Consider the following 15,868-nt stretch of genomic DNA (forward strand, 5'->3'; position numbering starts at 1 on the left):
GCTGAAAAGAATGGAGATTAGAAGTGCAGAGCATATTTGAGGAAAGCATTAAGTATATTTAAAAATTTTATAGTGTAGAATAGGCACTAAGGCCAGAGAAAATATATGTAACAGATTGAAACTTGGGAATGGCTGTTAAGTTTAGAGGCTGGTGCTGAAGATACCAGCCTTGAAGAGATGCCATGTAGGAAGAGCTGACATGAGAATAAATGATATAACTAAAGGTGTATAACTAGGGAAGAATGGCACACTCAGGTCTGAATCTTAGAGAATATTTGTATTGAAGACCTAAGAAGAGGAGCCAAAGGAAACACCAAAACTTGGCAGAAATGTCATATTCTGATATCCATGATCACAAGAGAGTGTGGAAGGACAGTAAATTCTATGTTAAAAATCAGCTCTAATCTCTTGACTGTTTAAAGTTACTGTGACTAACTGAAAGCAATTTGCAGCTAGTTACTAAAAACTGAGATCTGAGCTATTACTCTCCATAGGCATGACAGTTTGGAGTCTCAGCAAGCCAGATTAATTGCCAGTAAAGCAAAACCACAAACACTCTTTGGCACTAGGTAACATAATGTCTCCACAACATAATATTCACAATATTTAGCTACTGTCCAAAATTACTCAACCTAAGAGCCCAGAGAATGAAATTCAGTTACAAGGGAGCAAACACCAACCCTAAGATAATTCAGGTATCAAAATTATAGGCAAGGAATTTCTTAGTTTCTCTAACTATGTCCAATCCTCTACAAAAAGGTAGTTGGGAAGGGAGTTAGGTTTTGAGAGATTTAGCCATAATGTACTCCATTGTCATGCTTTGCTAGATGTTTAACTTCTATACCATGCTTGAAAAACACTAAAGTCTGAAATTTTGGCTAACAAATTGTTGCCAAATTGTTCATGTCAACAATTGAATGGTTTGGCAGAACTTGAATAAATCTGTCTAAGCTATTTTGGGATATATATTTCTATTTCTACATCCTTCAACATATTTTTTAAAGGTCATACCAAAAAAAAATTTCCTCCATAGGCAATATTTAAACATCAAACTTGGCCTATACCAACTACTCTGTGAGAAGTACTTTCTTTTTCATTATGTGGCAGGCAAGTTTTAGAATCTTAAAATTAGTTTGCCTTGGTGCTGTATGGAAGTGTTAGCATTCTCCATTTCTTTCACCAAACTGGATAACTGTTATCAGTTAGCTTCCCTAGCAGCCAAGCACTGTGACTGAGTAGTTAAAGACTGGGACAGAAAAATGTGCGTTCCAGTCTCTACTACTCCACCTACTGGACCATAGGCAAATGATTTATTTCTTCAAAGCTAACCAAGTTTTTAAGTAGACTTTAGGATCACCATTAAGGGGGTTGGTGTAAGATAGCAAGTAAAGCAGCCACCTGTAGTGCCTGCATCCGCTAAAGCTTCTGGCACCTAGTCCAAGTCTAGCCCAGCCCCAGCCATTACAGCCATTTGGAGAGCGAATTAGCGGATGCAAGATCTATTTCTGTCTGTCACTCTGCCTTTCAAATAAATAAACTAAATCTGTAAAAGAAATGAAGTCATAGTTAAGTATTTAACTCATAAAATTATATGAGTTAAAATATGCAAATTGTTTAAATAATAGCTACTTGCTGTTTGTTATAATAATGCTTAGCACCAAAATTGTGAATAAATAGAGGATTTTCACAAATCATTTCATTCTATTTTTTAAAATGTTTACCTGCTTGTTTTTAGGAATTTGAAAGGCAGACTGACAGAGAGATCTTCCATCCACTGATACACTTCCCAAATATAGGCTGGGGTTGGGCCAAGCTAAAGCCAGGGGCCAGGGACTTAATCTGGATTCCCCCAAAGGGTATAGCAGACATTCAGTGCAGGACCCATCGTCTGCTACCTAACAGCTGCATTGGTAGGAAGGTAGATTGGGGACAAAGGCAGAGGTGGGTCCTAGACCAGGCACTCTGATATGTGGGCAGCTTAACCTTCTGTACCATAGGACTTAACCCAGCCCCTCCCCATATCAGTTCATGTAAAATGTAGTGGTGGAGGAAGGAGTATGAGAAATGTTACTTAAATTAGCCACTTACTCAGTTTCTATTTTGCATGAAAAGACATCCCCAAAAGAAAAAATTTTTCTTTCCTTTAAGAAAATTCAGAAAGATGTATACAAAAGGGACCTAAAATAAAGCAGAAGATTTAAAAAAGGGAGAAGGTAAAATTGGCTCTGATAAAATTGAAATTATAGTAATTGTAGCAGTTGTGGTAAAGGGTTAAGAATATGTTTTGTTGTAGCCCTGAATAAATAGATTTTTTTTTTAAATTTACATTGAACTGGAACCCTGTAAAGAACTTGGAAGTAGTGGGGGTGTTTCATTTTATTTTTATATTGTTTATTTTTCTTGCCACTTCCTTCAGAACTCTGGGATGGATCCCATTTCTTCTGGAGTTGTTCCCGCACTGGCAGTGTGTCTGCCTAGCACACTGTGTCGTGTGGAACAGACAAGGGCCCTAGGATTCCTGTTCCTCTTACTTGCTAGATTTTCAGGAATGTTAATGATGATGAGAGAAGCATGGCTTTCACATGGCCATAAGTTCATGCATAGTTTCCTTGCATCTTTTTCTAACCTTTTGTTCTCAGACTCGTTTTACGATGTTTTTCTATTTTTACCAAACCTCTTTTTGTAATTTCTTTCTGCTTCTGTTTTCTGCCACATTTTTTTCACTCTCAGCCCTTTTTTTCCACTTTCTTCCTAATTCAGCCATATCCAGTGCTGACACCACCATAGCATCTTTTGTTTCAGTGCAACTAAAATGAGTAAGGAAATATTCAATCTCAGTTTTTCCTTTTTCATTTTATTCTTAGATTTCAAAAATCTAAGTGATAAGTGAATCCTTATTTTTGGTTTCTTTTACACTGCTCATTTTTCCTTTTGCTGTCATGAATTTTATCAAGCTAGGATTTATAACTATTTCATAATTTATATTCCCTGTACCAATCCTTCCCATCTCATCCTGGCTTGTTTCTTGGTTTACACAGATCCAAGTAAGAACATAGTTCTATTTTATGTTTTAAAAGCATAATTCCATTGACCTCTTCCAGAAATTAAATAAAAAGTTGGCTGTACTCAGTTATCTTAGTCACCTTAAAAATAAGTAAGAGTTTGCATGCAAAGAAACCAACTAAATTTTCAAAGGAGCCTTTGATATAAATACTGAATAAAGAGTCAGCTGTGGTTCAGCTATGTATCACTGAAAACGTACCTTCTTTATCTAATACTAGCCTTGTGACAGGTCCCTTACATGCGAGAGAATACACACTGGATTACTGACTGTAGTATCCAAACTTTCCATGTCAAGTTTTAAAATTTTTTATAGAAAAACATGATTTCATGTGAGAATTTTGTTTTACCATGTTTTATATATACATATATATATATACACACACATATATACTTTATACACACACATACATACACTTTAAAATAGTTACTTATTTCAAAGGCAGGGTGACAGAGAAGGAGAGGCAGGGGGAGAGTAAGAAAGAGTTCTTCCATGTGGTCTACCTCCCAAATGACCACAGCAGCCAGACCTGGGGTAGGCTGAAGCTAAAAATTCCATCCAGGTCTCCCATGTCATTGGCAGTGACCGAAGCACTGGGCCATCAAACTACTGCCTTCCAAGGCACATTAGGAAGCAGGCTCAGAAGCAGAAAAGCCAGGATTGAACTGCACTCCAATATGGGATGTTGGCTTTGCAAACAGCATCTTAACTCCCCAAGCCACAATGCTGCCTTCCATATTTTGTTAAAAGAATAATATTTGACTTTTGGTACCAATCATAACGAGAAACTGTTAGGCAAAATATGCACCTTTTCTGAGAGGTTGACATCAGATTGTAGAATGTACAAACCATTTTCCATTATTTGCATGAAAATAAACCTACTTGGAACCAGCTCCATGGCTGAACAGACTAATCCTCCAACAGCAGGCACTGACAGACCACATGGGCACCAGTTCTAGTGTCCTGGATGCTCCACTTCCCATACAGCTACCTGCTTGTGGCCTGGGAAAGCAGTGGAAGATGGTCCAATACCTTGGGACCCTGCACCCACATAGGAAACCCAGAAGAAGTTCTTGGCTCCTGGCCTAGCTCAGCTCTAGCTCTACTTGTTGTAGTCATTTTGGGAGTAAACCAGCAGATGGGAGATCTTTCTGTCTTTCCTGCTCTCTGTAAATCTGTCTTTCCAATAAAAATAAATAAATCTAAGAAAATAAAAGTAACCTACTGGTTAAGGTGTCCACCTCCCAAAATATCAGCGTACCTGAGTTAAATTCCAAGTTCTCGCTCCTGACTCCCTGTTAGTGCATACCTTCATTGCAAGGCAGCAGTGATGGCTCAAATATTTGGGTACCTGCAATCCCACGTGGGAGACCTACACTGCATTCGTAACTAAGCTTTGGACCCTGCCCAGTCACAGCCATTGAGGGTATCTGGGGAGTAAGCCAGCAGGTAGGAATTTGCTATCTGTGTCTATACATTGATCCAGCTATATCTTGCTTTGCCGTCTCAAGTAGTTTTTAACAGTTAATTTTGTATTGGAATAATATTTTAGCCACTTTTTTCTTCCTAAATATGATTGCATTTTAACTAGCCCTTAAACATATGGGTTTTATATATATGTATGTATATATATATATATATATATATATATATATATATATATATATATATAATACCCTTCCATGAGAAACTCAAATTGATTTACACTAAGTCAAAAGTCTCCCAATTCTCATAAGAGGAAATTTAAGGAAACATTTCATAACATCTTCCAACTGTTGCAGATGGGTTTAACTTAATGGATTTAGTTGAATGACTTATCTGGCACCCTTCTGGAAGTGTATATGAAAGTGTGATGTGCAAAACTCCTATTTCAGCATTCCTTCCACAAGTTTGACATTTCCAAATTAATACTTGGGACAGTTTATGATAAGTATTTTAAGTTTTAGTACCTCAAAATAAACTCATTTGTTGAATGATGAAATGCTTAAGATCTCCTAAAATATAATGTTGAAAATTCCCATATTTTCTTATCTAAAGTTACATTTCATCTTCCTGCAATATGGGGTCCACTTGGATGATTTTTGAGAGTAAAAAGAAAAATATGCTTTTTTGTCCTGGCATTGAGCATACAGATCCTAAGTCTTTTGAAAAATAATGATTATTTTCAGAAAGTTGTGTCCCAGTTGCTACAATTGAAAGTAATATTAGAGGCCAGCACTGTGGCATGGTAGATTAAGCCTCTTCCTGCAGTACTGGCATTCCATGTAGATATCAGTTTAAGTCCTGCCTACTCTACTTCCAACTCAGCTTCCTGCTAATGTGCCTGGGAAAGCAGTAGAGGATGGTTCAAGTGCTTGGTCCCCTGCACCCACAGAGGAGATCCAGAAGAAACTCCAGGCTCCTAGCCTCACACCAGCCCTGCTCCAGCCGTTGCAGCATATTTGGAGATTGAACTGAATGAAAGATATTTTCTCTCTCTCTCTCTCTCTCTCTCTCTCTCTCTCTCTGTAACTCTGTCTTTCAAGTAAATAAATTAATTGGAAAAAAAAAAAGACACTGCTTGGGATGCTATCCTCCCTCCCTGGGTTCAAGTCCCAGCTCTGCTTTCAACCCAGGATCTGGCTAAACAAAGCCTAGGAGGCAGCAGATGATAGCTGAAGTAGCTAGGTTCCTGCCACTCAAGTGAGACCAAAAATGAGTTCCTGCCTCTTGAGTTTGGCCTGACCAGTCCTAACTATTACAGACATTTAGAGAGTGAATCAGCTGATAGAAAACTTCTGTAACTTTACCTTTTTATTAAAGTTTTGTTGTTATTGCTTCAGATTTATTTACTTTGGGCCCAGCATGATGGCTCAGTGGTTAGGTGGCCTTGCCAGTAATCCCACATGGGAGCTGGTTCATGTCCCAGTTGCTGCACTTCACCTCCATCTCCCTGCTTGTGGCCTGGGAAAGCAATAGAAGATTAGCCCAAGCTCTTGGGACTCTGCACCCAAGTGGGAGACCTGGAAGAAGCTCCTGGCTTCAGATCGGCTCAACTCCAGCCATTGTAGCCACTTGGGGAGTGAACCAGAAGATTTTTCTCTCTGTCTTCCCCTCTCTGTGGATCTGCCTTTCCAGTAAAAATAAATAAATCTTAAAATACATATATATTTTAAAAGATTTCATTTTTACCTGAAAAAATTACAGAAAGCTCCCATCCACTGGTTCAATCCCAGAGTCTGGCTGCAACAGCCAGAGCTGGGCCTTTTCAAGACCAGGAGCAAGAAGCTTCTTCCAGGTATCCCAGGTGGGTGCAAGGTTCCAAGGCTTTGGACCATCCTTTACTGTATTCGTAGGCTTTTAGCAGGGACCCGGATCAGAAATGGAGCAGCCAGGCCTAGAACTGGTGCCAATATAGAATGCCAGCTTTTCAGGAAGAGAATTAGCTTGCTAAACCATGGCACTGGCCCTCTCTTTGCCTTTTGAGTTAGTAAAATAAGTACATAAATAATTTTCAAAGGAAAAAAGAAGAAATCTTTAATAAGTCTGTCTTCCCATTATTTCCTGCCAGTACACCCAAAGAATCTTTTCCTAATAAATTGATTCTTACTAGTTATCACATCTAAACATCACAGAAATAAGGTGATACTAGTTATTTATCAGCCAAAGGAAAGCTTATCTTACCTCCCCACCAGTCATATGCTTTTCTTTAAAGAATTAGAAACTTGTTCTCACTATACTTGTCTTTTTAATGTCTATTTATTGTCATACATTTGCCGAGCGGCAGAAGTAATCTAACCTCGTTTGTGTCAAAACCAGGACTTTGAAAGTGAATATACCACTCACTCTGTAACTATCTTCATTTTAAGGCTAAACTAGAGTGCTTCTTTCTGTTTCTTCCTAGTTCTAATAAAATGATTTTTTCCCTTTGAGAATTTCTACTAGTTATTTTTAGCAGTTCCTTCTATTTAGTCATTTTATTATGACTTAACATTGCTAAATTGTATAGTAATTTTGTTCTTAACATACTTCTGTGATCTTGTTGATATATATTTAATCATAGTTTTTCAAAAGTTTGGTTTTTTGAAATGTCTGAATGCTGGCTGGCTTTAAAATGTCTTCCTGGTTCACACTAAAATCCTTTGGGTGGTCTAATTGCACAATTTCATGTAACACCAAAGAAAACCCTGGTGTGTCATTTTTAAGAACAAACTACAAATGGTAACATTTCTTCTGATGTTACTGGTTTAAAAAGCTCAGTAAAGAAGTTTAGATCTGGAAGGAGGCATGGCCTACCTGTTTGTCAAACAGTATGCAGCTACAAAATATATTATTTATTATTTTGCCTCAATCTGACAATATGATTATACAAAATCACAAATTGGATTGCACAATTGTATTAGACTAGTTCTATACGTTTACAGTATATGTTTAGAAGATGGGAAACCAGAACAGTAAGCAAATTGAAGAAGGTAAGACTTTTAAGAAAAGCAAGCTGAAATCAAGTCTTCATCTTAAATAATTAAGCCTTAAGAAATTAGAACTAATTAAAACATGTTTTTCTAACAAAGTTTCCTTTTTTTAAAATTCCTTTTCATTTTACTTAGAAGAGAGACAGATGTTTTCTATCTGCAGATTCACTTCTGAGATGTTGACAACAGCTTCAGGAGCCCTGAGTTCAGGATCCCTGAACTCAGTCCAGGTCCCACCTGGGTGGTAAGGACATGGTGCCTGGGCCGTCATGGCAAGAAACTTCATCAGAAGTGGACGGAGAACTTCAGTAGGCACTCTGTTAGGTGATGCACCATCCCAAGTAGCAGTCAGTGCCAACACCCTTTCCAAAAGGAATCTGTTGATGAGTGAGATTAAAAGGGGATACATCCAAATTATTAGAAACAGTTAAGTGGGGTGGGCATTACAGATAGCAGTTAAGTTGCTTGCATCCTATATTAGAGTGCCTGGGTCAAGTCCTGCCTACTCTGGGCTTCTGCTGTAGCTTCCTGCTAATGCCCCCTGGGAGGTAGAACATGATGGCCCAGCTATATGGGAGACCAAATCAGAATCCTTGGTTCCTGGCTTCACCCTTGCTTAATGCTAGCATTTGGGAGTGAATCAATGAGCAAAAGATATCTCTAACTTTTCTCTGTCACTCTGCATTTCAAATAAATACGTCATTATGAAAAAACAGTGAAGCATAATATTCTGTTTTTTTTTAAAGATTTATTCATTTTATTACAGCCAGATATACAGAGGAGGACAGACAGAGAGGAAGATCTTCCATCCGTCCGATGATTCACTGCCCAAGTGAGCCGCAACGGGCCGGTGCACGCCGATCCGAAGCCGGGAACCTGGAACCTCTTCCGGGTCTCCCACACAGGTGCAGGGTCCCAATGCATTGGGCCGTCCTCAACTGCTTTCCCAGGCCACAAGCAGGGAGCTGGATGGGAAGTGGAGCTGCCGGGATTAGAACCGGCGCCCATATGGGATCCCGGGGCTTTCAAGGCGAGGACTTTAGCCACTAGGCCACGCCGCCGGGGCCCATAATATTCTATTTTAACAGTAACTACAATAACCTAGCCTGAATGAGATTTAAAAGTTGCTAAAGCTAAATGTTCCCTGGTTTTAAATTTTAAGTTAAACAAGAATTACACAGACCTGGCTGAGTTTTCATTTATAATTATATAGTATTAGGATATCTTCACACCTCTGGATCTGTTGTACTTTTAAAGTTCACATGCCCTTCTAGATATGATTGCAAAGTTTTTTTTTATCTGAGACATAGAATAAATTATTGCAACATGTTTTTAAGTATTGACTTTTGCATATTAAATGTAATACCAGTGTAAACCACAAGGTGGGAGTGAAAGGCAAGAACTTGTGTTAGAAGCAGCCTAAATACATAATTGCAGTGTCTTTATAAACCTTTTTAATGCTTGTCAAATCCTAAGACGCTGTAAGAGCCTAAGGTTTTCTTTCTTCCTCTGCAATTGTTGCATTCCTCCACAGAGAATTTGTACCAAAAGATAAAGACATTGATTTAAATGTACCCTCCATTATTGGTGAATACCAAAACAAGTGAGCACTCAGATTTCCCCCCAGTCCCAGTTTCTGGTCATATGAGATGCTTGGTTATTAGAGTAGGATTTTGAGCAATGATTGAATTTACGTTGAATTACCAGTGTGGCAAATAGTAATTAAAGAAACTGCCAAAAATACTTCATGTATTCACACTTTATATTTTCCCTTTTTTTCTTATTCTAATTTGAAGAAAAATAAAACTTTCATATATATCTTTGTAAGCTGCCTCAACTTATATTTCAATGAATAAGATAAACAGTTTTTCTTGGATTTTTCTGCTAGCCCAGTCTCCTTTGGAAATAATCTAAAGTAGTAATCATTTTGTGTTTTTAAGGTAAGAAACCAAGAGCTTTCTTCTCCTAGAAAAGAAACATCAGCAAGGAGTCTTGGCGTTCCTTTATTCCATGAAAGGTAGTTCCACATCCTTTTTTACAAACTATCAAAAGTCATAAATACTGATATATGTTTTATGTTTATGTATTTTTCATTTTTAGCAATTAAACCAAATTGCAGCTATTTATACCGGGAAGAAACCAACACAAGCCTCCTATGTGTTAAATGACCTAAATAAGCCATAGTATAGTTAATAGCAGAGCTGATCGTAAAGACTTCTACTGTTTCAATAGATCAAGTGTTATGGTCCTATTGTTTTAGATGAATAGATCCTAATGAGAACCTTACCAAAGGAGTAATATTTAATATTCTATTTACGTGTTTACAGAAAACAAAAATTAATGCATTAACGTTTCTAATGTAAGAATGAGATAAGACAACCAGTATCACTGGGACTTATTGAGTAAGTGGATCAATAGGCTGTTCTATACTACCTTTATGTATTAGAACTTTCAACTTTTGCTTAATTTGTGCCTAAATCTCCACATATTATAGTTGTTTTGGGGAACATTTTCCAGGAATATAAATTTTTTTTAACATTTTAGCAATTATTTTGTAGTATATAAAGTGGTGCATTATAAGTTTCAAAATGTTTAAAAACATTTGGGATTTAGTTTTATGTTTTAAAATACTGATTTTTTTTTAGGGGTAATGTAGAGAAGACTTTCTGGGATCTGAAGGAAGAATTTCACAGAATATGCCTGCTAGCAAAAGCACAAAAAGATCACTTAAGCAAACTTAATATACCAAACACTGCAATTGGTAAGGCTTGATTAGCTTACAGTATCACTGACTTTATTGGTTGGAATTAAATATGGAAATATTTCTTGAAAAGTTTACTGAATGCTTTTTATATTTGAATGAATATGTCCTATTTAATTTCTAAAATACATTAGGTAAATACTGGCTTTTTCTCTGTGTCTTCATTGGATGTGGTACTGTTTAGATAGAACTGAATGACATAATTACTAATTATCTTACTGAGAAGTCTCACATTGGAAAATACAACATAAATATAGAATACTTCCCTCAAAAATTTCACTTGGTATTTGTGGGTCTTTTTCTTTATCAACTCAAATGTTGGTAACTGACCTTAAAGCTACATGGCTGTATGTAAGCCAGGTAAATTTATAAAATCGGTTTTGTTTTTAACTTCTTCCTCCAAGTTCATTACACACTAATTTGGTTCAAGAATAAAAATGTGTGGTTTGGCATTTGGCCTAGCAATTAAGGTGCCCATATCCACTTTGGAGTGCCTCATTTAATTTCCTGGCTCTTGCTCTTAATCTCAGCTTCCAGCCCAGGGCAAACCATGGTAGGCAACAGTGATGGGTCAAGTAGCTGAGTTTCTCTAACCTACATGGGAGGCCTGGATAACATTCCTTTTCCATTGCCATTGTCAGGGATTTGGAAAGCACACCTGCAACAGGAGTACTGCCTCACCCTCTGTTTCCCCTTGTCCCTCCCTACCACCTTTTATCCTCTGAAATAAATACATCATTATGTACATTAATAATGTTTTTAAATGTGGCATTCACTCTGAGAGCCAGTTATACTAAAAGCGTAAAGTACAAATTAAATATAAAATACAACTTAGAAGGAACATTTGTTTTGTACATGTGTTGCAGGAAGATTTTTAAAAGTTTCACCTTTCTGTGAAACCCAAACTAGTTTCCTGGTGTTTGCTTCAATACTTTAAAATGAAAAACAAAATATCGGAGATGGAGCCTGACAACCAAACACTTCTGTAAACAAAAGCAAGATATATGGATCAATCCTGCTAAATTCTTTTTTATTCTTGTGATTTAAGATATTCTGCAGACAATTCCCAAGAGATGTGATTTACATTTTTCCCTCTGAGAGATATTGCAGCAGGGCTGACTAGCACCCGTTTAATTAAAGATCAGTTTCCATTACTTCCAGTTCTTACATCTTGTCAATTTACAAATCATTTTAGATTATAAATTCACTTTTTGCTACTACTATTTTATTTTTAGAAATGTTACACAAAGTGGTGTTGGAGAAGCAAAACAATCTTTGTAAACAGACATAATCTATTTCTTTTTCCTTCCCCTACCTCTCCAAAAATAACTGATCCTTCCACTTTCATATTTGTTATTTTCATGGGAAATTGATATTTTGTTTAGATAAAAGATAACTAGCTATTTCAGAACTAAGTTTATTTTATTTAAAATATGCTAGCTATAGAGATACAATATCTAGAAGTCATAAACATGCTTTTTGGAACATCAACATCTTATCAGAGCATTGTAATGGTGCTATCTTCTTTGTTACACAGAGAACTTACCCCATTATCAATGCCTTAATACTTTGACCATTTTTAAATTACACAGGTCTAAATCCAAGTATCTATCTGTCAACCAGAACACCGAGTGTTTAACTTCAATTTCTTCCCAGTAAAACTGCTTCATAACATTATACTTAGGCTGTATATTAACTGTGTCACAAATAATAAGGATAACATTATTCTTTAAATGTTTTAGATATATTATGCTATATACTTCAGTGGAGTCCTGCTGGATCCAAACCGGAATCAAAATATAAATTACTAGGTTCTGACAATAGTAGGACAAAAAGCAAAGAAAGAAAAAGAAATATTTTGGAAGAAGATGCCTATTAAGGTTTTTCAATTGTATAGACCATACTGACTTGAAATATAGAGGAATTACTTACTTCAAATATGATTTACATGATCTGAGAATGTACTTAACATACTGTCCCCTAGTTATTCTTAGTGAAAATTACATTTTTACTTTTAAAAATAGTTTATTTTCATTTACTTGAAAGGCAGAACAACAAAGGGGAGAGAAGAAGAGATCTTCAACTGCTGGTTCATTTTCAGAATGCCTACAACAACCAGGGATGGGCCAGTCTGAAGCTGGGAGCTAGAACTCTGAGTCTCCGGTGGGTGGCAGAGGTCTGCCGCCTCCCTAAATGCTACAGCAGGAAGTTAGAATCAAAGGCAGGAGTGTAGGAACTCAGACCTACTCCAGTACAGGATGTGAGTTTCCCAAGCAGCAGCTTAACTAGCTGTGCCACAAAATCCGCCCTTATTTTTTACTTTTAAATAACCACATATAATTCATGAAAAAAATGCTGAGTTCGAAGAATTATACATTTCCTTTTTGTCATTTAGTTTTTCTACTCACCTATATAGGACAATAGTCTTGAGAAAGGATGAGGAAAATACCTGTTTAAGCAAATATGACTTCTGAGAAAAGTACTATTTGATTCATAAAGGAAGTTCGGATTTTAAAGGAAGGTCCTGTTTTAATGGGTTTAGGAGAGAATATAAAGAATTAGAATTAGGGGTGTTAAGCCACCACCTTCTGTGCCAGCATCCCATAAGGATGCCAGGTTGTTCCACTTCAGGTCCAGCTCTCTGCTAGTGCGCCTGGAAAAGCCACAGAGGATGTTCTAACTGTTTGGTTCCCTGCACCCACACGGTAGACGCAGGAGAAACTTCTGGTTCCTGGTTTTGGACTGGCCAGCCCAGCCTATTGTGGCCATTCAGAGAGTGAACTAGCAGATAAAAGACTGAGCTGTCTTTTTCTGTAACTCTGCCTTTCAAATAAATAAAATAAATCTTTAAAGAAAAAATGTTAGAAACAACCATCAGATGTGTTTCTTTTTGCCAAAAAAAAAAAGTGACATTTAGACTAATGGTCTAACATAATATATTGAAAATGTAGAAATGTACAAATAGTTTTCATTTCATTTTTTTCCCTGCATACCCCACCCTGCAAAAGTATTCTTCAATTATTCTTCAATTAGAAAGGTGATTTGCTGATCTGATCATGTTTCCCCAATATGGGTCAAGATAAGAAGTGTTTTCTGGTACTTCATTTGACTTTTAATTTTTCTAAGCAAAGATTTCTAATAGCCTTAGAAATCTGAAGTTTAAATAGTTTAGATATTGACTCTCACTGCCTAAATAGGTTAAATCAAATTTTTTTCATTTATTTATGTATTTGAAAGTTACAGAAAGAGAAAGAGAAAGAGTCAGAGAAAAAGATCTCCCATTCACTGGTCCACTCTCCACATAGCTGCAATGGGTTGGACTGGGCAAGTCCAAAGACAGAGCCTTTAGCTTCTCCCAGGCCTCCCCTGTGGGTTCAGGGGTCCAGGCTCTTGGGGCATCTTCCACTGATTTCCCAGGCCATCAGCAAGGAGCACTGGTGCCCATATGAGATGCCAGTACTACAGGCAGCAGCACTATTCACAGTACTGGCCCCTACCAGATTATTTTAATGTAATTGAGGTTGTATAGCAGCTAGCTATACTCAAAGAAAATACCTGTTCTATTACAGTTGTTGGATTTCTCCTCTGTTTTCTTCACAAGGGGGGGATAGGTCAGTTGCTAGGAAAGTAATTCAAAATACATTTCTGTCAATTTGGGAACTCCTTTATATATAGAAATGAGCATGTTCAGCTTTGCATAATGGTTCAGAGCCGACTCTGGAAACAGACTGCCTGGGTTCCAGTGTCACATGTACCATTCACTAGATGTGTAGTTGTGGAATTAACCTCTCCGTGCCCCAGCTTCTTCACATGTAAAGTGGGAATAATAACAGTGCCTAACTCAGGATTATTTTTACTATTATGTGAATGAATCTCTGTGCAGTAATTTTAACAAGTCCATGGCACAGGGCAGCACTGCTAAGATTACTGTTTCTTGCCGTTAGCAACAGCAGCTGGTTCTGTAGCATTTGTTCTCCCCTCCTTGGAAAGACCATTTGATAAATCTTTCCTTTTTGTGTGTTAAAGGATTCTGTTACCACATCAGTTGGTTTTCCAGATTTACCTAAGATTAGCAGAATTTATCTACAAAGAAAATACTTTTTTCCTAGACGTTTACGTTACTCCCAAGGCTCATTTTCTTTATTGGAAAGACAGATTTTTTTTAAAGATTTATTTTATTTATTGGGAAGTCAGATATACAGAGAGGAGGAGAGACAGAGAGGAAGATCTTCCGTCTGATGGTTCACTCCCCAAGTGGCAGCAACAGCCAGAGCTGAGCCAATCCGAAGCCAGAAGTCCAAAGCCTCTTCCAGGTCTCCCATGCGGGTGCTGGATGCCAAGGCTTTGGGCCGTCCTCGGCTGCTTTCCCAGACCACAAGCAGGGAGGTGGATGGAAAGCAGGGCAGCCAGGATTAGAACCAGCACCCATATGGGATCCCGGCGCGTGCAAGGCGAGGACTTCAGTCACTAAGCTACCATGCCGGGGCCCCAAGACTCATTTTTATAAGGAAAAAGGACTACTTAAAATCAAACTTTGAGGCCCAAGAAACCCCACTAAACAATTTCATCTCAATCACTGTATAATACCTCACTGCAGACTATATGATAATTGGAAGTTACTCTCCCAGGTTCTGTGGAGAAGAGAAGGCAAATTCATTAAAAGTCCATTTATTAAATGCATATGCTATGTGCCAAGCACTAGGTAGAGTATTTGAGTAAGCAGAAAACAAATCTTAATTTAGGGCCTCAAAAAACTTACTGTAATAAGAGAAAGAAAGGTGTCCTTTTAATACAGCATACAGAATTCAGTATTAGGAACCCAAAAGTTATGACAGAGCATCCACAGAACTGTTACCTGAATCAAGATACAAAGGACAAGTAAGAGTTAGACAAAAAGTAACAGCAGGAGCACACTTCTAGCAGTCTGCACAGCAGGTGCAAATGTAAAGACAAGAGACTGGCATTTTCACAGAATTGGACAAGCATTCTTCTAGCTGAACTGTGGAGTAAAACTGGCATGGGAAGTGGTGAGCATGGAGGGGGGCCCAGGGGCCAGTTATAAAGAGTTTTAGATACCACTCCTGAGGACAGGTGCCTCAGAGAAAGCCTGAATAGATTTGTTTAGAAAGGTAACATGACCAGATTTTCAGAGAAACCACTGTAAGAAGGAGGGCTGAAGGGGAAGCTTCAGCATAGAGAACAGATTGGATAGGAGACTAATTTATAGGTAAGAAAACATTCTAAAGGCTGCTGTAATAATCCAAGAAGACAGGATAGTATGAACTAAAAAAAAAAGGCAGGAAATATATTAGAGAAGGAACCAGAGTTGATTGCATGTTCTTCATATCATATCGCAACATAATACATCTTGTGTTGGAACATGTTGTGGAAAAATGGAGAGAGGCCATGAGACCACAGGGACCAAAGCACTATGAAGGAAACAGCTGTTGTTAAGTGCCTACTAACTCCTGTGGACACTGTGCAAAGGTATCTCTACCCCTATACAAACACTAAAACTCGTATCACTAGTCGAGTTTCTCTGTGTGCATACATCTTCACTGGAAGCTATCTTTTTAAAATATTATTTTTATCATT

General features: G+C 37.6%; 1 protein-coding gene and 1 long non-coding RNA gene across 7 annotated transcripts in view; one reads left to right on the forward strand and one right to left on the reverse strand.

Moving 5' to 3' along the window:
* TANK (TRAF family member associated NFKB activator) overlaps positions 1 to 15,868 on the forward strand; it is an 81,269-nt gene that overhangs the window by 59,302 nt on the left and 6,099 nt on the right. For all 5 annotated transcript variants that reach the window (XM_058664554.1, XM_058664555.1, XM_058664553.1 and 2 more), the window contains 2 exons: positions 9,453 to 9,529; positions 10,158 to 10,273. In XM_058664554.1, coding sequence (XP_058520537.1) covers positions 9,453 to 9,529; positions 10,158 to 10,273 — 193 coding nt within the window. The remainder of the gene's footprint in view (positions 1 to 9,452; positions 9,530 to 10,157; positions 10,274 to 15,868) is intronic.
* The window catches only part of LOC131480371 (uncharacterized), a 72,497-nt gene that overhangs the window by 38,642 nt on the left and 17,987 nt on the right, over positions 1 to 15,868 (reverse strand). Inside the window, exon 3 of one of the 2 annotated variants that reach the window (XR_009245450.1) lies at positions 2,678 to 2,807. The exons of the other annotated variant lie outside the window; for it this stretch is intronic. This is a non-coding gene — a long non-coding RNA (uncharacterized LOC131480371). Of the gene's footprint in view, positions 1 to 2,677; positions 2,808 to 15,868 lie in introns of those variants that run through there. 2 annotated transcript variants of the gene reach the window in all.

The sequence above is a fragment of the Ochotona princeps genome, chromosome 5 (genome assembly GCF_030435755.1).
Source record: "Ochotona princeps isolate mOchPri1 chromosome 5, mOchPri1.hap1, whole genome shotgun sequence".
NCBI lineage: Eukaryota > Metazoa > Chordata > Mammalia > Lagomorpha > Ochotonidae > Ochotona > Ochotona princeps.